The sequence below is a fragment of the Chrysemys picta genome, chromosome 1 (assembly GCF_011386835.1).
Source record: "Chrysemys picta bellii isolate R12L10 chromosome 1, ASM1138683v2, whole genome shotgun sequence".
Lineage (NCBI taxonomy): Eukaryota > Metazoa > Chordata > Testudines > Emydidae > Chrysemys > Chrysemys picta.
In genome coordinates, this window is record NC_088791.1 from 238926680 (window position 1) to 238949813 (window position 23134).

At 45.5% G+C, this 23134-nt stretch overlaps 1 protein-coding gene across 4 annotated transcripts in view; it reads left to right on the forward strand.

Moving 5' to 3' along the window:
• MAP4K4 (mitogen-activated protein kinase kinase kinase kinase 4) overlaps positions 1–23134 on the forward strand; it is a 249797-nt gene that overhangs the window by 223561 nt on the left and 3102 nt on the right. For all 4 annotated transcript variants that reach the window (XM_008172102.4, XM_008172104.4, XM_042861149.2 and 1 more), the window contains 5 exons: positions 1262–1396; positions 10628–10728; positions 13362–13511; positions 15910–16069; positions 22851–22990. In XM_008172102.4, coding sequence (XP_008170324.1) covers positions 1262–1396; positions 10628–10728; positions 13362–13511; positions 15910–16069; positions 22851–22990 — 686 coding nt within the window. The remainder of the gene's footprint in view (positions 1–1261; positions 1397–10627; positions 10729–13361; positions 13512–15909; positions 16070–22850; positions 22991–23134) is intronic.

The window sequence follows — 23134 nt, forward strand, 5'->3', positions numbered from 1 at the left end:
GTGCAAGAACCATTGATGAGCTTGACTATGATGCTACCATTTCCATATTTGGTAACGTCCTATTTAAAATTAGTTTCAGTATTTTTATTTTAGTTCCTTCCCATCACATGCATGGTTTCTTCTTCTATCATTCTAGTCTGAAGCTAGATGTGACCATTACGAGTGTCTCTATAATATAAGTGTCTAAGCTGCCCTTTCTCCCAAAATCTAGATGATCACATCTCTGGTAATAAGCATCTCCTGCTTCCTGTCCTGCTTGCAGTGTTGCACCATTTGGGACACAAGTAATCTGCCAACCAAGCTTGTGTCAACATTTAGCAAGAGGGAGAATGTATTTTAGCAGCACATGATACTCTCAGTATAAGTCACCGCAGCTCAGTCTTAGCGTTGTTGTTAAAAACATTTTTACATTATACATGTTGTAAGTAAATGTCACTCAATGAGACTCTGTTTAAGACTGTTCTATGGTACAGCTTCTTCCTTGTTTGAATAATTTAAAAATAAAACCTGTTCCATTTGGGTACTGAGGGATGATTAGAGTGGTCGAAAAGTGCTGGTCACTAGGTATTGAAACTCATAGATGCTAATTTCATAGCCTGCTTTGCTTTTACCTTCTTTCAGACCTGGTCCCATTAATGACTGTTGTTTTCTGGTATGTGTGTAAATGATTTTCAGCCACAAAACTTTCTCCCCACTCTCTTCTGGTGTCACACAAATAAGAGCTGCTGTATATCATAGCTGTTTTCAGTCTCCACACACAAAAGATTGCTGCTTGCTATTGTGGAATTATAATCTTACTATTAAAAAGTGTGGGGGGGGGGGTTTAAACATCAAAACCAAAACAGCCCCAGAACTATTTCTTTAAGTTTGTCATTTTATGTTCATGCAATATTATCAGGAGGTTATTATGAAATAATGTTTGGAAGGATTCTGGAATAGTGCTGGTGGTGCTATAATCTTGTAGACTCAGTATTGATCACAAATGTAAATTTAGTCAAACACAGATTAGACAGAGACAAGTTACTGGGGTGAATATAGGAGTAACTGGTTGAAAGTTAATGGCTTGTGATACCCAGGAGGTCAGACTAGATGATTGAATGATCCTTCTGGCTTCACAACTCTTGAGTGTGACTGTGAAATGCTTAGCAGAATCACTTTGCTTTCACAGCAGTTTCTCATCTCATGGTGGTCTTTTGGTTTTTCTTTTTGTTGTGATTAGCATGACATTCTTGTTAAAACAAATGTTGCATTTTGTGACTAGGTAAGAAGAACAAGTTGCGAGTTTACTACTTGTCCTGGTTAAGAAATAAAATCCTACATAATGATCCTGAAGTAGAAAAGAAACAGGGTTGGACAACTGTGGGCGACTTGGAAGGCTGTGTGCACTATAAAGTTGGTAAGTAGCAAATAAATTGTGACAATCTGTCAGGATAAAATTAGGTAACAGAGACGTCTTACTAAGATAGTTGCTGTTTATATTAACTGATTCCTCTTAACTTTTGTTTTGCCATGTTCTTCTTCGAGTGATGGTCCCTATCTGTATTCTGCACGTGGGAAACACATGCACCCCATGTGTCTGAATCTGGAATTTCTTGCAAGCAATGTTAGTTGAAGAGCACGTGTGCTGTAGCTCTCCGCGTGCTCCCAACTGAGAGCATAAAGGGCGGTGCAAGCCGATGCCTCTCCAGTTCCTTCTTACTGCGCATGGTCTGAGTTGAAATCTTCTGTGTCCTCAGATCCCTTATACTGCCTTATTCCTATAAATATGTATCTAGATAGGTTTTTTAGTAGTTTTTATAGTGTGGTATAGCATATATAGTTAGCATTTTTTCCCCCCGTCTCAAGATTTCTCTTCTCCCCCTCCCCACCCAAAGAAGTCTGGGATTATGCCCAGGGTCCTGGCATTCAAAACTGTGTTTCCTGCCCTCACTCCTTTTCTGTGAGCAATGAACATCAAAGCTGCCTTTTATTCCTCGGTGAGGTTCTCATTTCTGCCAAGGGCAGCATCTGCTGCTCTTTCCCCCTGAACTTGTGAGGGTCGGGACCTGAGATTCAGAAAACACCTCATGGAGAAGACAATGAAACCCTAATCAGATCTGGGCTGAGTCACCAGCCGCCGTCACCACATTTCCCACACACACACACATTTCCGCCCCCCCGCCCCATACATCAGCCTCAACAAGTGGGCAGTGACCCTCCAAGCTTGGGAATGGAGAGTAAGTCTGTTAAACCTAAAGGAAGGCTTCACAGGAGAGTAAGGTGCACTCTCATAGACATAAGGACAAATCATCAAAGTCTAAGACTGTCCCAAAAAGATGGGATCCCTCCCTGACCCCATCAAAGTCAGAAAAGCCAGTTCACACAGGCGCTAAGACCTTAGGCACAATTAAATCTTCTCAACAAGAGAAGGAGGCTTGCCAGGGTACAGGTCCGACGGTTCAGACACCAGCTCTGATGGTGAAGATGTGGGATAGACAGCTCCTGGTGCTTCTGTCCACGTTGGGAATGGAGGGGTACTGGTAGTGATGTGGCCCTGGAGGGAGCCGACAGCCACGTTGACCAGAGAGGCTCTGGCTCTGCCAGCTCCACCAGTTGACTCTCTTCGTACCCTGGGGTGGTCAGAGACATATGTCTCCCCAGAAGACATCTTTGCTCTCCCCCATCTGCATTCACCACTCCTATTGCAGAGCTGCACATCCAGCTGGTGGAAATTCAGGAGCCTCAGCACAGCTTACTACACATTCCGCAGCCTTCCACTCCCAGTAGTGTGGCCCTCTCTTATCAACGAGCCCATTATAGATCCAGAAAACGTGGTTTGGTGCACCCCTGCTTCGTGTGCTACCACACCTAGAGCTGAGAAGCGCTACTTTATCCCATCCAAGTGGGGAGAGCTCTTCTTCTTTCACTCACTCAAACTCCCTGGTGTTGCAGGTGGCTACAGAGCGGTCGAAGCAACAGCACCCACAGGCGACTCCCTCTGATAAGGCACACAAGAGACTCAACCTTATGGGAAGAAAGGTCTTCTGTTCCACCTCCCTCCAGTTCAGGATCTTTAATTATCAGGCTCTTTTGGCCAAATACAATTTTATCAATTATGCTAAATTTCTAGAGTTTAAGGACAAGCTTCCTGAGGAGGATAGAGAACGCTTCCAGGCCTTAGTGGGTGAGGGCACATTTGAGGCCAGAACTTCACTCCAAGCCATGGTGGACGTGGCAGATACTGCATCAAAGGGGATGGCTACAGCCATTGTCATGAGGAGAGACTTGTGGTTGCAATCCTTGGGTTTCGCTGGAGAGATGCAGAGTACATTCAAGATCTACCCGTTGATACTATCAACCTATTCCACTAGAAAATGGATGGGTCTCTCCAAGCCCTCAAAGAGTCAAGAACAATTGATGATCATTTATACTCCTGCCCCTCAAGAGGAACCATCATAGACAAGGTTATAAGGCAAGACCATCTCCTCAGCCCTTTTATCATCAGTGTCCTCAGGAGCCATCACACAAAATAGACCAGTGAACCCAGCCTCTGCAACATCCACTGCCACTTTGTATGCTAACCCCAGACAAAGTGTTTCTTTTGACAGGACTGTTGAGACTCGAGCCCCTTTTATGTTAACTCTTCATTCCCCTCTTCAAATGTTTGAAGGCTGCCTTCCCCAATTTGTCAAAAACCAGTGGGCGCTAACTACAGACAAATGGCTATCAGAGGTTGTCCATGGCAGCTATCTAATTGAGTTTCTGAAAACTCCTTCCCACTTCCTCTTCAGGAACCACTCTCACGAGGAGATTTTACAACAGGAGATGAACACCCTGCTCCTCAGGGGAGCCATTTAAAAGGTTCCAGCCCAACACCATGGGATTCTATTCTCCTTGATTCCCCAAGAAGAGTGGAGGATGGAGGCTGATTCTCGATCTATGTCAGTTAAACAAGTTTATCCAAAAACTAAAATTCCGCACGATATCCTGAGCATCAATAACTTCCTCATTAGAAGAGGGCACGTTGTTTTTGGCTCTGAATGGCCTACAAGAGGTTTCTCAGGTTCCTCTTCGTCCAAAACCACTACCAATTCAGAGTCCTCCCCTTCGGTCTGGCCACAGCACCCAGGGTATTTACAAATGTTTTTTCAGTGGTGGCTGCTTGGATGAGAAGACAAGGATTTACAGTCTTCCCAGACTTCAGTGACTGGCTTCTCACAAGCAGTTCCCATGAGGCAGTCCACAGGGCAACCCATCATCTGCTCAGCCTTTTACCTTCCCTACGTGTCTGCATCATTCATGAAAAATCCATGTTGACCTCCACAAGGTGTATAGACTTCATAGGGACGTCATTAGACTCAACTACAGCAAGAACATATCTACCTCTCAAAAGGTTTCAGGCCATGAGCACACTTATAGAGCAGGTTGTTATCAGACCCAGGGCATCAGTCAGAACTTGGCTTCCCTCTTTGACCACATGGCTTCATGCACACATGTGACACTGTTTACCAGGCTACATCTACATTACCTACAACCCTCGCTTCTCTCTGTGCGCTCACCAGAGGAAGGCACCATGAACGACACGGTCGCAATTCCACCCAAGGTATTAGGCTGTCTTGTGTGGCGGTCAAAACTGGAGAAGATTTGGGCAGGGATCCCTTTCCTCACACCGACAGCCGAGTCAAACTATTGTTACTGATGCCTCCTACTTGGGCTGGGGTGCGTGTATGGACCCCACAGGAGTCCAGAATGCACATCAACTTACAAGAACCCAGGGCAGTCTGTCCAGCTTCAACGCCTTCCTCCTACTCATCCAATGCAAACATGTAGACTCATAGACTTTAAGGTCAGAAGGGACCATTATGATCATCTAGTCTGACCTCCTGCACAATGCAGGCCACAGAATCTCACTCACCCACTCCTATAACAAACCCCTAACCTATGTCTGAGTTACTGAAGTCCTCAAATTGTGGTTTAAAGACCTCAAGGTGCAGAGAATCCTCCAGCAAGTGACCCGTGCCCCACGCTGCAGAGGAAGGTGAAAAACTCCAGGGCCTCTGCCAATCTGCCCTGGAGGAAAATTCCTTCCTGACCCCAAATATGGCAATCAATTAAACCCTGAGCATGTGGGCAAGACTCACCAGCCAGCACCCAGGAAAGAATTCTCTGTAGTAACTCAGATCCCACCCCATCTAACATTCCATCACAGACCATTGGGCATATTTACCTGCTAATAATCAAAGATCAATTAATTGCCAAAATTAGGCTATTCCATCATACTATCCCCTCCATAAACTTACCAAGCTTAGTCTTGAAGCCAGATATGTCTTTTGCCCCCCACTACTCCTCTGGGAAGGCTGTTCCAGAACTTCACTCCTCTAATGGTTAGAAACCTTCGTCTAATTTCAAGTCTAAATTTCCTAGTGTCCAGTTTATATCCATTTGTTCTTGTGTCCACATTGGTACTAAGCTTAAATAATTCCTCTCTCCCCCTGATATTTATCCCTCTGATATATTTATAAAGAGTAATCATATCTCCTCTCAGCCTTCTTTTGGTTAGGCTAAACAAGCCAAGCTCTTTGAGTCTCCTTTCATAAGACAGGTTTTCCATTCCTCGGATCATCCTAGTAGCCCTTCTCTGTACCTGTTCCTCATCCTTCTTAAACATGGGAGACCAGAACTGCACACAATATTCCAGATGAGGTCTCACCAGTGCCTTGTATAACGGTACTAACACCTCCTTATCTTTACTGGAAATACCTCGCCTGATGCATCCCAAGACCGCATTAGTTTTTTTAATGGCCATATCACATTGGCGGCTCATAGTCATCCTGTGATCAACCAATACTCCGAGGTCCTTCTCCTCCTCTGTTACTTCCAACTGATGTGTCCCCAATTTATAACCAAAATTCTTGTTGTTAATCCCTAAATGCATGATCTTGCACTTTTCACTATTAAATTTCATCCTATTACTATTACTCCAGTTTACAAGGTCATCCAGATCTTCCTGTATGATATCCCGGTGTTAGCAATACCTCCCAGCTTTGTGTCATCCGCAAACTTTATTAGCACATTCCCAGTGGGAGCCGCGATCGGCCGGACCTGCGGACGGGGCAGGTAAACAAACCGGCCTGGCCCACTAGTGGCTTTCCCTACGTAAGTGGCGACCCCAGTTTGAGAAACACTGCAGTACATGGATCTGTTGAAGCTTTCAGTGCACCCATCCAGGAACATAACACAGGGACAACATCACACACCCCAATCCAGGGCCGGTGCAACTCAGAGCCTGGTATTTGGATGGGCATTGGAGATAGAATGCTCATGTTTCAAGAAGATGCAAACCATCCTTATCCAAAATAGAAAATATTCTATGAGATGCTGTTACTCAGCTAACTGGAAACGTTTCTCCACTTGGGCTCATCAGTACAATTTGTCTCTGGACTCTGCTGAAATCCCTGGTATCTTAGAGTATCTACTTATTTTTAAGTCTTCTGGTCATGCATTCAGTTTCCTATGGCTGCATTTAGCGGCAGTCAGCGCTTTCCATCCTCCAATGCATAACTATACAATCTTCACACACCCTGTCACAACTAGAGTTTTAAAGGGAATTCTCACATCCTTTCCACCAGCAGTGAAGTTTGCACCTCAGTGGGACCTGAATTTTGTTCTGTTCTCTCTCACTAAGGCTCCCTTTAAGCCACCGGCCATATGCTCTATGGCCACCCATGAAGGCGGCTTTTCTCATAGCTATAACATTGGCCAAAAGAGTTGGTAAGCTGGGAACATTTAGAGCGGGCCCACCATATACTGCCTTCTATAAAGAAAAGGTCTCGCTATGCCCCCACCCCAGACTCATACCCAGGGTAGTTTCTGCATTTGATATGAGTCCACTTACATGTATTTTTCCCTAAAGCATGTGCCTTGGAAGAGGCAAGAAGGCTGCATTCTCTGGATGTCTGGAAGGCTTTGGCCTTTTATCTGCCAAGAACAAAGGACATTAGAAAGACACCTATTTTTTTCCATAGCAGAGCAATAAAAAGGTCAACTTATATCAGCGCAGAGATTTTCAAAATGAACCTTGTTCACGGTTACCAATTAGCTGGCATCCTCCTTCTTGCCCCTCCCCACTATCCTGGAAGGGGAAAAGGCTCATTCCACCAGGGGGCAGCTGCATCTCTGAGAGACATACCCATACTAGAGATCTGTAGGGCAGCTACTTGGAGTTCTTTGCATACCTTTATCAGACATTACACCATGGTATAGTCATCAACTGCAGATATGGCTGTGGGGACAGCAGTACTACAGTCAGCTATCGCTTCTGTGTCCACCACCACCTGTTTGACTACTACTTGTTAATCTCCCATGTGTGGAATATACATAGGAACCATCACTCGAAGAAGAAATAGAGGTTACTTACTGTATATGGAAGTTCTTCAAGATGTGTGGTCCTTATCTGTATTCCACCACCCATCCTCCGTCCCCTCTGCCACAGATTGGTTACACTGTGGTAAGAATGGGGAAATTGGCGTGGTGGCGGCCCACACTGCCCTTTATGCCTTCTGTTGGGAGCACAAGGAGCGCTACTGAGCATATGTGGGCCAATGGATACTGCTTACAAGAAATTCCAGACTCAGGCACGTGGTGGACCTGTGTACCAGTGTGTGGAACGTAGAGCGGGACCACACATCTCGAAGAACCTCCGTTTACAGATCTGTAACCTCCAGTTACACTGGAATGAAAAAGAATGCATTTTTTTATTTTTCTTTTAGAGGCTGATTGTTGTAAAAACAACAACAACAAAAAAGCATGCCAGCTTTGTAGGGGTTTATGGTAACAGGAACATATGTTTAAGTTAATGATGATTCATTGATTTCCCTTACCTCATTGCATTTCCTAATGCACTCTCAGACTGAGCTGAGTGCAATTGTAGGGTGAAGTGCCTTTCCATTAAATAGATAGTTTTTAGTGCTTCTTAAATTGCTGAGATTAATTGGGTTATAGACCCCCTCTGAACCAAAGCCTATGATGGATGGCAGACAGTACATATAAGCCTGTTAACCTGCTGTGGGTTACTATCCAGAAAACATCAGTAAGTTAGTACTGTTTCTGGTGGCTCTGCTTCAAAATGAGATCTTGCCATCATGATGCACCACTATTGCCCTGGAATGATTTTGCTTTGTTTTCACTTTAAGGTATATTTATTACTGCAACTAACCTATCTTTCAAACTCATGTCTTTTTGCTTCAAAGCTTTACCTTTTGTCAGACTCTGCTGGTCAGTGTATAGTAGCAGTTTGAGCAATTGGACTGTAATCAATCAGTCTGTCTCGTGCACACATTTGAAAAATCTACTAGTAGTGAGTAGTCAATAAATATCTCAGTAAGAAACTGCTGAACCAAAAACTTGATCCAAAAAGCAATTTATAACTTACTTCTCCTGTGTCACACCCAAAGGTTTCAGCAACCTAATGAAGCAACCTGTTTAACAATAGGTTAACAGCTATATAAAAGGGACTCTCCAACAGAGAAGACATGAAACTGGGAGCATTCTTTTCCAGATGAAGAGTGATTTGTTACACTCATCTATAGTTTAGACCGAACTATACTGTGAACCATAAATATACAGTAGATCTTTTCAGGTAGTAGGGAGGCCTCTTTGACAAGTATGTTTTAGTTCCCAAGAATGATGAGCTCTGGAAATAGTTGTGTTTGCAGATCTAATAACGGTGCAGTCTTGGAGCTGACACTATGGCTTTGTGCACTGAAACAGTTGGAATTGAAGTCTTCCTTGTCTCTTTGATGCAGTCGGTTCAGACTTAAGGGTGAAGTGGTATGTAGGGATCTCAGAGATGCTTGAGGCAGTTTATGGTTCTCCCAGATGATAAATTACTCTTTGGTAGCTAAGACTGGATATGTTCCAGAAAGCACCCCAAGCAGACACGGAAGGGCATCAAAAGTTCCTTTTCACAGATAAGATGACGTTCATGCACAAAAACCCTAAGAATTCTTTCAAGATAGACAAGATTGGACAAAAACTGTATTTTGCAGAGAGGCAGACTCAATACAACGGGAGACTTGAAACATCTTTTTGTAGATGAAAATGTGTCAGGTCTTCAGCACTTAAAATTCACCGCTTTTACTTCCCTGCTGAGTAAACGGAGCAAAGTTCCTTCTGAAGAACAGCTCCATCTCCCTACCGTATGCCTGGAGAAAACAAATATTGACCCGTATGGCAATAAAGAGAGTAGTTAGAAGGCATGAAAATAGTACGTATTAAAACAGCGGGATTGTTTTCTGCAGTACAGTCGCTTTGCATCAAGGCTGGATGCGAAATGTAAGGGGAAAGGATTTCTCATCACTTCAGGAAACTTTCAAATCCTCTGTTACCTGGGCTAGCTGGAAAGTAGAAACATGTACAAGCCGATTGGGCATCACCCATCCACAACTGGTATCACAAAAGAGGCTAGCGGAAATAGAAATTGAGGAAGACCATGATACTATCCTTCAAAAACTCAGATGGAAGTGGAAAATGGAGAGCCCCTGCAGCTCTAGTTGAATGGCTACTTCTGGTCCTCCCCAATCCCATATATCTTAAACAGTCTGAACAGTAGTTGCCAGCAGAGCTCTATCAAAGGACCAGTTTTTATTTTGTATCTGAATGCAGAAGAGGTTTGAGAATTCACAGATTTGCTACATGATGAAAATATTACCTTTTCTGACACATGCAGCTTTTTTTTCCTCCCGAAGAATGTAATGAGACTTTGCTCGTGATGCAGCAAAATGTTGTTTGTTTGTTTTTTTGTGTGTGGCTGCTTTGCAACTTCTTGTTTTGGGGGGAAAAAACCACCACTCAAAAATTTGAGGTGAACCTGGAAAAATGTTCCATGTTTGCCTAGAAATCTTTTTTTCTAACTCCTTACCAGTTTGGAGAATTTTTTCATTTTGCCCTAGCGGGGGGAGTCTAAACTATAAGGGAAGAAGAGCAGATGTTGGCCAGTACTTGAAATGTTAGCCTCTTTTTGTGACTTCTAGGGAACAGGTTTTTTTCACACGTCTTCCTACCCTTCCATTAGGATGATTATTCACCACCCAACTTTAATGTGTCCCTTACTAACGCAGCCATTTTAGATCTTGGAGGTAAAGGAAAGTGCTCCATTAGCAAACTTGCTGTTACTTTTGCTTTGAAAACTGGCTTTATCTTCCTTCATTTGAGTTCCTTGTCTTCTTCCTCTAGTACCTTATGCTTCAGCTTAATCACAATACATTAATAACAGCAGTGTTGTGAAAGCAAGTCTGCCCATTAACTCTTCACCAGGTTTTTAGGTGAAAAAGGACCCCGACCCAAAAGTTAACTTTCCGTTTTATTATGTAAACAGCATCTATGTTTTGTATGTAGCGTACTGGCAAGGCTATTCCAGACATGGGTATTCATTGAATCACTGACAAGATTAAAGATTCTTGTGAAGCAGATGACTAAAAATGTGTGTTACTTTTTAAACCCTACTTTAAAATACTTAGAAATAGGAATGTTATTGCAATATTAACTGGAACCTTCAAATGTTTAAAATTATTTGGCAACTTTATAGTTTTCTTGTTTCCTAAAGTTAGTTTGGAGTTGCTGCTGAGTTTATTTTCTTGTTTGATTTCAGTAAAATACGAAAGAATCAAATTCTTGGTAATCGCTTTGAAGAGTTCGGTGGAAGTCTATGCATGGGCACCAAAGCCATACCACAAATTTATGGCCTTTAAGGTAACAGTCTATTTTAACCGTCTTTGGGCTTTCTAATGTATATTTGCAGTTATAGAACTGCTTTTATAAAAACGTTTGAACAACCCACAGTGTTGATATATCGTTACATGTTCTCTAGTAAATCTGTCACTAATTCTGGATTACATTACAATGCCATTATTGATGTTTATTAGATGAAAGTCTGTGTATGTAACTAAATTAACATTCTGAATTGAAACTCTGAACATAAACCATAAATGGAAAACCTAACAAGGAGATTGCTCAGGGTGACAGCATCATGTGGCAGCTGCAGAAAAGCAGACAGTTGTGCAGCTGTGGGAGTGACTCCTGCTTAAGGAGAGTGAAAATTTAAGGCCTTGCTGGACTTCTCTCCTCTCTGCGGGTAATTTATTTTAAGTGGTCACATAAAACATGCAGAAGAAGCTCACTAAGGTTGTGAACCTCCAGACCAAGCTTCAATTCTAGGCAGATTAATTTTTGAGTACTACACAGGTGTGTGTTTTGTCCTCTATATATACAAATCAAGAGACAGATAATTGAGCCAAATCCCAATCTTGCTGCAAGTGAATAAATCACTAAATTATGTTAGTCTCACTTGTTTTTACAAGTGCTGTAAGAATATCGTTGGTCACATGGTATCATTACCAAACTAGTCGTGGAGTGGTAGTCCCTCCCCCTCTGGCAGAGGGAGGCCACACCGCCTAACTACGCCGTTGGGACCACTGCCTAGTATCAGGGGAATTAGCATTAGGCATTAGTGTTCTGACCGGTCTAACAGGGCTGAGCCCCCAGATAGTCAATTGGTCCCGGCCCTTAGGCAGAAGCAGGGATCCCAGGGCTAGTAGGCTCTGGCCCTTAGGCTGGGGCTGAGCAGCTAACCATCTATTCCTCTGGGCCCTTTAAGCAGGGGCCGGGCAAATGCCTTAGTCTGTGGTCTCGGGGCCCTTTTGGCAGGGGCCAGAGTAGACACCGTAGTCTGCAGGTTCTGGGCTCATTAAGCGGGGCCAGAGTAAACCCAGCCATCTATAATCTCTGGGCCCTTTAGTCAGGGGCGGAGCAAACACAGGAGACAATTAGCTCCAAGCCTTTTAGTCGGGGGCAGAGCAAACACAATAGTCAATTAGCTGTGGGCCCATGGTCCAGGGGCAGAGCAAAAACCCAGGAGTCAGTTCTGGAAAAAGAACAGGGAGTACTTGTGGGACCTTAGGCAAATAAATTTGTTAGTCTCTAAGGCAGTGCTTCTCAAAGCCGGTCCGCCGCTTGTTCAGGGAAAGCCCCTGGTGGGCCGAGCCAGTTTGTTTACCTGCTGCGTCCGCAGGTTCGGCCGATCGCGGCTCCCACTGGCTGTGGTTCGCCGCTCCAGGCCAATGGGGGCTGCGGGAAGCAGCGCGGGCTGAGGGATGTGCTGGCTGCCCTTCCCACAGCCCCCATTGGCCTGAGACGGCGAACCGCGGCCAGTGGGAGCCGCGATTGGCCGAACCAGTGGATGCGGCAGATAAACAAACCAACCCAGCCCGCCAGGGGCTTTCCCTGAACAAGCGGCGGCCCGACTTTGAGAAGCACTGCTCTAAAGTGCCACAAGTACTCCTCATTTTTTGCTGATACAGACTAACACAGCTACCACTCTGAAATCAGTTAGTTCTGGACCTTTGATGCAGGGGCAGAGCGAAAACCCAGGGGTCAGGTGTCCTAGCTCCAGTGGACAACTGACAAACGCAGGCCTTTTGACCTGGCAAGGGGAGGCTGCCACCCCAGGGATCCACCCTACTCCACCAGGCCCTGACCCAGGGCCTTAACGGGGGCAGAGTGATCCACCACTGGGTCAGCGGGGAATCCAGCTACAACACGCCTACCATGCTTCAGGCAGCATTACAGCCAGACTGAAGTCGGGTGTTGCTGGGCCACTTCATCCCCTCCCCTCGGGGTGTACCAGAAACCACGAGATATCTTCGTCTCCTCCAGGTAGGTGGCCAGTGGTAGTCCTGGCAGGTCCACGGCAGACACTGGTTCCCCAGCGGGCAGGGGGTCGCATGGCTCAGCTGCCGCGTCAGCAGGCTGGAGCAAGCAGGACATGTCTGTCTCCCTCAGTGGCCTGGCTCCAACTGAGCCAGAGGCTCTGCCTTTTATACTTCCTGTTCCGGTTACCCACCTCTGGTGGGAGGGGCGAGGCAGGTCTGGCTCTGCCCACTTGAGCACAGAGGGTGGTTCTTCCCCCTCTGGGTCAGCGGGAGGCCACACTGCACACTACACAAACTGTTGTGCAGAAGTTGAGATGGTCACTTACAAATTAAAAACATACTAAAGCAGTTTAACATGTCTTGATGATTAGTTTTTATTTTTGCTTCTTTAGTCCAGGGAAGTTGTTTTAGTTCATAATGTAATATGGCTGAATCCTGCACAGATATGATTATTCTGACCGCAATTCAGCAAAGCACATAAGCAGGGGCTTAACCTCAGTGGAATGCCTCACATCTGTAAAGGCGTGTCCTTAACCACGTTGCTGGATCAAGTGTGATGACTTTGCAGGAGCAAGCTGCCAGTGTGTGTGTGTGTTATAAGCAGACTCCCATCTCAGTGTTGTGTGCTAAGCAGAGATGTACATCTGACGACTCCTTTTAATTACTGTCTTGCAGTCATTTGGAGAATTGGTACATAAGCCATTGCTGGTGGACCTAACTGTAGAGGAAGGTCAGAGGCTGAAGGTGATCTATGGTTCCTGTGCTGGTTTCCATGCTGTTGATGTGGACTCAGGATCAGTCTATGATATTTATCTGCCAACACATGTAAGAATTGTGGCTCAGTATGGGATTTTTATTTCTTAGGGTTTTTTCCACTTACTTCACATTGAAAAGATATACAGGTGTTCAAATGCTGTGGTCTGATCATACCGAGAGCAACCATGCAGAAAAGTCATCTATTCCCTTCACTATGCTTTTCTAACTTCTGAAATTGTGATTATCACTTGTGGGTTAGTTAAAAGATAAGAGCATCTTGCACTTAAAAAAAAAAAAAAAAATCTCCAAACCCACAAATAAAAAAATCCTCAACGTTTTTTTCTTCATAGAACGTTACACCTCCTCTAAGTACTAGGTACAAAACATATTTTGTTAATGCCAGTCCTAATGCATACTCAAAATAATACAGTTAACAGGCCTGCTCAAGATCTTGAGGGCTTGCTAGTTCAGGCCTTGTGGTGGCTAGCGTGTCTTACAGCGAGAATGAAAATAACATAATTTTGTTAAAACAGATGTTGTGTAAAACAGTGGCTCTCAACCTTTCCAGACTACTGTACCCCTTTCAGGAGTCTGATTTGTCTTGCACACACCAAGTTTCACCTCACTTAAAAACTACTTGCTTATAAAATCAGACATAAAAATACAAAAGTGTCACAGCACAGCTATTAGTGATAAATTGCTTACTTTCTCATCTTTACCATATAATTGTAAAATAAATTGATTGGAATATAAGTATTGTACTTACATTTCAATGTGATGCTTGAGCCAGTTTTTCACTTGTGAGCCTTGTCTGAAGCCTGAGCCCCAGGCAGTAGGACTGAAGCATGTAACTTAGTTTTTTGGGGCCTCCTATGGCATGGAACCCCAGCATTTGCCCTGCTTGTCATACCTTAATGCTGGCCCTGCACTTGCAACCCTCCTAAACCTATTCCATGATCCCCCAGGGGCTGCAACCCCCAGGTTGAGAAACACTGATCTAGTTGAGTTGATGTACCCCTTGGAAGACCTCTGAATATCCCCAGGGGTACATGTATCCCTGGTTAAGAACCGCTGGTGTAAAAGATATAAAACTATCCTATATCCGAACGTATACGGGATCTTACATTTAAAAAACAACAAACCGAAAAGGGTTGGTAAAGTATAAATATGTGAACATATTGACAAAAAAATCGTTGGAAGCAGATGACTGCAAGAGGAGCGACCTTTGACATGCAGTGAAAGCGCAGGGACTGAAACAATGGTGATATCACCACCAGGTGGGAGGAGAGATGAGGCAGAGCAGGGCAACAGTTCCCTGAGGCCACTCACACAGCCTAGGCAGGACAAGGCTAAAAGAGGAGGCGTCCGTTACAGTCATTGATAGTTTTTAAGGGCAGTTCTGTGTGGGAGTGGAATTCTGGTGTGGGTTTTGTTGTGTGCTCTTGGTTTTCTTTGCAAGACAAACTTCTTTTTAACTTAAAAAGAAAGAAAAAAGTAAAGCCGTTCAATACATTTCTGCCTTAGAAGGTTACTATTGGTAATAGTTCAAGACTTGCAAACATGAAGCCCTCCAAAATTTATAGAGAGAACAAAAATAGGATAATAATAGACTATATAGCTATAGCTAGTCTTGTATCACTTTGAAAAAAATAGTAAATTGCATAATTCCTTCATATGTATACTCTAGAATTATTAATCAAGTCCACTTCCAAGCCATTAGTAGAAACATTACTGATTTACATTTTTCTTTTCTACCTTTAAAATGAATTGACCAGAATTATTAAAAAATAAAATGAATTATCATTTTATTGCAGTAGACACAGGCAATTACAAAGCAGCTGGTGCACTGAGAAAATTAAATTTCAGAAATGAAATAAAATGACATCAGGAATTAAATATAAACTGGGTAATAGCTTGAAGAATAAGTATTTTATGGGTCTTAAAGATCCCCTGAATATATTACCTTTATTTGCACCTAGAGGCCCCAACCAAGACCAGCCTCCCTGTGCTAGGCGCTCTACAAACACACCATCAGAGATCATCCCTGCCCCAAAGTTCTTACAATCTAACCAGATAAATGGTGGGAGTGGACACAAAAGGACTGGGAGGTGAAGTGACTTGCTCCAGGTCACACAGCAAGTGAAGGGCAGAACTGGGAATACAATCCAGGCTCTGGACTCCCAGTCCAGTGCTCTGCGCTCTGGCTCGCATTGCCATATTACCGTCTAGCTCAGTCAGCACTGAAAATCTCAACCGCAGACTAATGAAGGCATCACTACAGGTCATACAATAGAACTGGTCAGTCAAATATTCTGGAGATGACCGTTCGATAGGACTTCGATATTGATATATGTCTCCTAAGGGCCCTTACCTCATCATGGCCTGCTTTAAAACAAAAGGTAGCCAGCCCTGTATACTGGAGTAGCTCATGTAAAAAATAGTCTTTGCTTTTGTTTTGCTTCTGTAGATCCAGAGCAGCATCCAACCACACGCAATCATTATTCTCCCAAACACCGATGGAATGGAGCTGCTGGTTTGCTATGAGGATGAAGGGGTTTATGTTAATACCTATGGGAGGATCACCAAAGATGTGGTTCTGCAGTGGGGAGAGATGCCCACATCAGTTGGTATGTATCCTGTGAGAATCAAACGTAACCTGTAAAGTGGGTCGGCAACCTTTGGGACATGGCCCATCAGGGTAATCCACTGGTGGGCTGCGAGACATTTTGTTTATGTTGACTATCCACAGGCACGGCCCGCCACAGCTCCCAGCAGCCGCGGTTTGCCGTTCCCAGCCAATGGGAGCTGTGGGAAGCGGCGGCCAGCACATCCCTGTGGTCCACATGCATGTTTATAGAGTACTGGGGTAAACAAAATAGCTTATTGAGCATAAGGTTCCTAATAGTCTGCTGAAAATAGATATATTTTTGCTAAGTTGTGATAACCTGCATTTCTAAAGGGATTTGGGCTGGTATTATTTTGAGAGATTTCTTAATTGATAATAGGCTTATATGTGATTTGATAGTCTTATTGTGATCACATTTCTTTCTATGACAGTTAACTCCAGACTAATTCCCATTAAAGTAAATGGAAAGACTTAAACTAACTTCAGTGAGAATTGGATTGGGCCCCTACTGTTTGTTCTTGTAAACGTTAGGGGCCAGATTCTCAACTTGTATAAACGGTCATAGCTCCAATTGAAGTCAATGGAGCTATGAGAATTTACACCAACTGAAGATCTTGTTTAGTGATTTTAAGATGATGTGTTAGTGGTCAAATTGCCCTCCTCTTCTCCCCCTCCCCCCCCCAAAAACCCTAAACAAATAAAAAGCTCATTATTATGGTAAATATTCTTATACCATAGCAAGTTATGTAATTTAATTCCCCTATAAATTAACAGTCAATGATGTTCTTGTATGAAATAGGAGTGCTATTAAATATTTGAGACTTAACATTTTAGAACATCCTTGCTAAGATCTGCTAAATCGCAATTTTATTTTTCTATTGAAAATACACCCACAAACCAGAGGCAGCTCCTTTTTGGCTTGTTAAATCCCACACCTTCGTGTGATGAACCCTATGTGTATTCCACACGTGGGTATGCATGCAAGTCATGCGCCCAAGTCCAGAAATTCTTCAAAGCAATGCCAACCACTTCTCCTCCTGTCAGCTTTAGGGGCCGTCTCACGCTCTTTGCCCACAGCTGGATCACCAGTTGGGTCCTGGAGATTATCTATCAGGGATACTCCATAGAGTTTGTCTCCTTCCCTCCTCACAAACCCCCTTCGGGGACAGCTCTCTCCAATTGATTCTTCATCATAAGGCGGAATCCCTTTTATACAAGGGGACGATACATGTCCTACCTCAGTACCAAGGGAGAGGGTTCTACCTCCCCATATTTCCTAATCCCCAGGAAAGAGGGTGGGAGTGGAAACCTACCATGGATCTTCAGCAACTAAACATCATTATCCGAAAGTTGAAATTCAGGATGATTACTCCGGCATCCAGAAGCCCCTCCCTTCAGGAAGGGATGTACTTTGCAGCTCTTCACATGAAGGAGGCATATTACCACATGGACATTCACCCATCCCGCAAGAATTTCCTGCGTTTCATGGTGGGAGAAGAACAGTATCCGTTTCAGGTCCTCAGTCCTTTGGACTCACTACTGCACCCAGGATATTCATGAAAGTTTTCTATGTGATAGTAGCCCAGATGAGGCACCAGGGCTATTCAGTGTTCCCATATCTGGACAACTGATTCCTGGCAGGCCGATCTTATCAGGAAGTCATGTCAATCACAGGATCTCTTGAACAACATCTTGTTAGATCTGGTTTGTCACCCACAAGGACCATAAACTTTATCGGAGCACTACTGGACTCAGTCTCTGCGAGAGCATTCTTCCTCGCAGGCAGATTTCACATGATGAACAACCTGATTTACCGCCTCACCCGCAAACAGCGTACTACTGTGCACCAGTGTCTCTCGCTGTTGGGCCACATGTATCTATGTGATGCTGTTCCCCAGATTCCACATGCGGAGTCTGCAAGCTTGACTTACTGGCTAAACAGGGTCTGCATCAACTCCAAGGTGACTGTTCTCGCCCTCCCTCGCTTGATGGTCAAACCAACCAAAGTCATGGTGGGAACTCCTTTCAGCCGTCCCATACCAAGAGCCACCATTTTGACAGAGACCTCTCTTATAGGGTGGGGCGCTCATCTGGACTGCCACACTGTTCAGGTTACTTGGACTCCACAAGGGATCAGTCTGCATATAAATTTACTGGAACTGAGGCTGGTCCACCTTGCATGCAAGGACTTCCTTCCCCTCATATGCTTGTTCCATGTATAGATAATGCCAAGCAATATCACCATGGTGTTGTATGTAAACAAACAGGGAGGAGAGAGATCTCATTTCTGCCTAGAAGCAGACAGATGTTGGAACTGGTGCATCAGAAACCACGTCACAATACAAGCTGCATACTTCCCAGGTGTTCACCACTCCCTAGCTGACAAACTTAAGCAGTTTCTCTGCAGACCACTAATGGGAGATCCACGACACAGTCTAACCAAGATATTTATGCAATGGAGTACTCCATTATGGGACAAAGTATTTACCTCCCGGACAAACAGAAAACTTCCCCTGTATTGTTCCAGGGAGGCCATGGTTCGTGATTCCAAGGGCGATGCTCTCCTGGACAGATTGCCTCAGATATGCCTTTCCGCCCATCCCGCTACTGCTGAAGGTCATAGGGAAGAGCCATCGCGACAGAGCCACCATCATCCTCCTAGCACCCTCCTGGCCAGACAGTTCTGGTTCACGGAACTTGTAACGATGTCTGTACATATGCCTATCAGGATCTGCCCATTTCTGGATTTCCTAACCCAGGACACGGGGGGAAAATCAAGCACCTCAACCTGAACTCACTCCACCTCATGGCCTGGTATTTAGATAGGCATCAGAAATAGAACAGTCATGCTCTGCCCCCGTTCAGGAAATCCTTAACCCAAGTAGAAAGGATCCTATTAGAGCAGGGGTGAGCAAACAATGGCCCGCAGGCCACATCCGGCCCGCGGGACCGTCCTGCCCGGCCCCTGAGGACCTGGCCTGGGAGGCTAGCCCCCGGCCCCTCCCCTGGTGTCCTCCCTCCCCCGCAGCCTCAGCTCACTCGGTTCGCTGGGCAGCAGGACTGTGAGCTCCTGGGGCGGCGCAGCTGCAGAGCCCAGTCTCTGTGCTGTGTGGTGGTGGTGACGGGGGCAGCATGGCCGGGCTCCAGCCAGGTGGCGCGGCTGTAGCGCCGCCAGCCACCGGTGCTCCAGGCAGCGCGGTAAGGGGGCAGGGATCAGGGGGGTTGGATAGAGGGCAGGGGTGTTCGGGGTAGTGGTCGGGGGCGAGGGTGTGGATAGGGGTCAGGGGGGAAATGGGGTTGAATGGGGGCAGGGGTACCAGAGGGGCAGTCAGGAAGGACGGGGAGTTGGATGGGGCAGCAGGGGGCAGTCAGGGACAGGGGTTCTGGGGGCAGTCAGGGGACAGGGAGGAGGGGTGGTTGGATGGGGTAGGGGTCCCAGGGGGGCCATCAGGAATGAGAGGAGGGGTTGGATGGGGCGGCGGGGGTCCGGGGGCAGCCAGGGGACAGGGAGCAGGTGTGTGTGGATGGGGCAGGGGTCCCAGAGGGGCCGTCAGGGAACAGGGGGGTTGGATGGGGCAGGAGTCTGGGGGGGGGCAGATAGGAGGTGGGGGCCAGTCCACGACCCCCTCCCCTAACCGGCCCTCCATACAATTTACAAAACCCGATGCGGCCCTCAGGCCAAAAAGTTTGCCCACCCCTGTACTAGAGCCTCCTACCTAGCTAAATGGAAGGGCTATTTGGCCTGGGCACGCCTCTGCCAACATTCACTAGATACTGCGAGCACCCCAGTTAGCCTAGGCTATCTCCTCTCCTTTAAGACTGCAGGCCTAACCCTTCCTCCCTCTGTCTTTACTCACCCGGCGACTGTGCAATTTATGAAGGGCTTGATCAGAACCTTCCCACTGGTCTTTAAACTTGTGCTTCAATGGGACCTTAACTTTGTCCTGTTGACACTCACAGGTCTGCCCTTTGAACCTATGGCAACATGTGCCATGACCTTCTTAGTGGCCATCACTTCAGCCAGAAGAGTCATTGAACTAGGAGCCATTTTGGCAGACCCTCCCTATACAGTGTTTCACAAAGGGAAGGTTTCCTTTAGGTTATGCCCAAAATTTCTTCCCAAGATTGTTTCTGAGTTTCACATCAGTCAGTCAATAGTTACCTTTATTTTTCCCCAAACCCCATGCTTCTTCTGAAGATAAGAGACTTCACTCACTTGATGTCAGGCATGCCCAGGCATTCTACCAGCAGAGAACCAAACCCATTAGAAGTTCTCCAGTATTCTTTATTGCCATAGCACAGTGGTTTTCAACCTTTTTTCATTTGCGGACCCCTAAAAAATGTTGAATGGAGGTGCAGGTCCCTTTGGAAATCTTAGACATAGTCTGCAGACCCCCAGGGGTCTACAGACCACAGGTTAAAAATCACGGCCATAGCAGAAAGATCGTGTGGACAAGCCATATGCTCTCAGAGGATTTCCAAGTGGGTTTCGGGATGCATCTTAGAATGATACAAAATAGCAAAAATTTCCCCTCCTGGGGGTATAACAGCTCACGCCCTATGAGCACAAGCTGCTTCCTCAGCATCCTTATGGTACGTTCCACTGCAGGACATTGCAGAGCAGCAACTTGGAGTTCTGTCCACGTGTTCTCGAGGTGGTACGCTCTAGTACAAGCAGCGACTGCAGATGCAGCTGTAGGAATGGCAGTACTACAAGCATCTCTGCTGCCACCGTCCTCGCACCCTCCCCTAGTTTGAACACTGTTTGCCAGTTACCCATGTGACACCCAGGGACCATCACTCGAAGAAGAAATGGAGGTTACTTTACTGTAACTGGAGGTTCTTTGAGATGTGTGGTCCCTATCTGTATTCCACTACCTGCCCTCCATCCCTTCTGCTTGGGATCCAGTTGGGTTGTGGAAAGAAGAACTGGAGAGGTGTCAACCCGCACTGCCTTTTATGCCCTTGGATGGGGGTGCAAGGGGCACTACTGTACGTTTGTGGGTCAATGGACACAGCTTTGAAGAATTTCCGGACTCAGGCGTATGACACACAAGCGTACCCATGTGTGGAATACAGATAGGGACTACGCATCTCAAAGAACCTCCAGTTACAGTAAGTAACCTCCATTTATCTTTGTTAGAGCTCATCAGAATAACACCTGGATTATCTGTTGACTATACCTTTTTATAATGGCAGCTTTTTCTTTTTGAGATTTTACTGCATCCTTGTAGTAATTACTGAACAACTACAAGAATTCTTTTCCTTCTGCTGGTACCAAGCTCTTTAGCTAATGGAGATTAGAGGTGACATTCAAAGAAAAAAGTGTCTTGTTTTGCTTTTTTATAATGATGGAAAGGAGACCTACAGTCGCACTTTGAAAGCTACAGGAAAAGTTGTGTTATCTGGCACTTTACAAAATGGAAAGCTCTATGGGCATTTCGGGAGCGGGTGTGGGGCGTGGGCTCTGTGAGGGAGTTTGGATGCGGGAGGGGGCCCAGGGCAGGGGTTTGGGGCACAGGAGGGGTTTCAGGGTGCTGGATCCAGGTGGCGCTCACCTCAGATGGCTCCCCGCAAGCAGCGATATGTCTGGGGAGGCGCGGCCAGGCGGCTTTGTGCACTGCATCTGCCCGCAGGCGCCACCCCCCACAATTCCCATTGGCTGTGGTCAATGCTCCTTGGTGGAGGAATGGCCATGGGGGTTCTGTGCGCTGCTCCCGCCCCACCCCGAGAGCTAGCTCTGCAGCTCCCATTGGCCGGGGACCGTGGCCAATGGGAGTTGCAGGGACGGTGCCTGTGGGCAGAAGCAGCACACAGAGCCGCCTGGGTGGGCCTCTCCAGACATGTCACTGCTTGCAGGGAACCACCCGAGGTGAGTGCCGCTTGGATCCAGCATACTGAAACCCCTCCCACACCCCAACTCCCTACCCTGAGCCCGCTTCCATTCCCAAACTCCCTCCCACACCCCTACCCTTGCCCCAACCCCCAGCCCTGAGCCCCCTCCCACACCCAAACTCCCTCCCTCTTAGCTAACCGGAATTTTTGATTTACTGGTGTGTGTGCATGCACGCGTGCACACATACACACACTCACGCACTCACTCCCCCAACATGCCGGATAACAAAGCTTTTACTATATCGTGGTCCTATATAAAATACAGAGAATATCTTTCAAACTAGTAGAATTTTTCAGAATGGAAGAAACTTTTTAAAAAATATGCCAACTGTAAAAGACTTTTGTTTTTTTACATGAGCAATTTTCCCCCTTGTATCAATTTCTGTTTTTGCTGGCGGACTCCTTGGAGGAGAATTATAATTAGTGGATTTATAACACCACAAGAGACATAACTGAAACCTGGGTAGTTAAGACGGGAAAGGATTTTACTCCATTTAAATCTCGAGTTCTGTTTTTTCATTATTGCCTACATCTAATTAACCCTATCTGCTGGCAACACTTAGGAGAAAAGCTCTGTGTAAAACTGAACGCTCAAACCATTTAATTGAGAGTTGTGAAAGCTCCCATTTTCACTTTAGCCTTCCAATGAATACTCCAGCAAAAAGGATACTTTTGGTAAAAACAAACAAACAAACAAAAAAAACAACCAATCCCTCCCCCCCTTAAAAAAAATTAAACTGTTCTCGCCTTATGCATCATAAAGAAATTTTTTTTTTTAAATAAAAAGGTAATTTTTTTTCTTTGCAGGCCACCTTTAAGAGAGAGGGTTTTACAATTGCTGTATGTTGTTCTTTAATACGTGGTGGGTTTTTGTTTTGTTTCTATAGCATACATTCGATCCAATCAGATTATGGGCTGGGGAGAAAAGGCTATTGAGATACGATCAGTGGAAACTGGGCACTTGGACGGCGTGTTCATGCACAAAAGGGCACAAAGACTCAAGTTCTTATGTGAGCGGAATGACAAGGTAGTTGCAATTTCTTGCCTTCAGTTACGCCATGTTCTTTAATTGCCTTATAAATATCTTGAACATTAAAGCTTAACACAAATCTCTGCTGTCTGTCTTACTCATCAGACTTTGGTGAGCAAGCAGATAATCTGAACGCTTGGC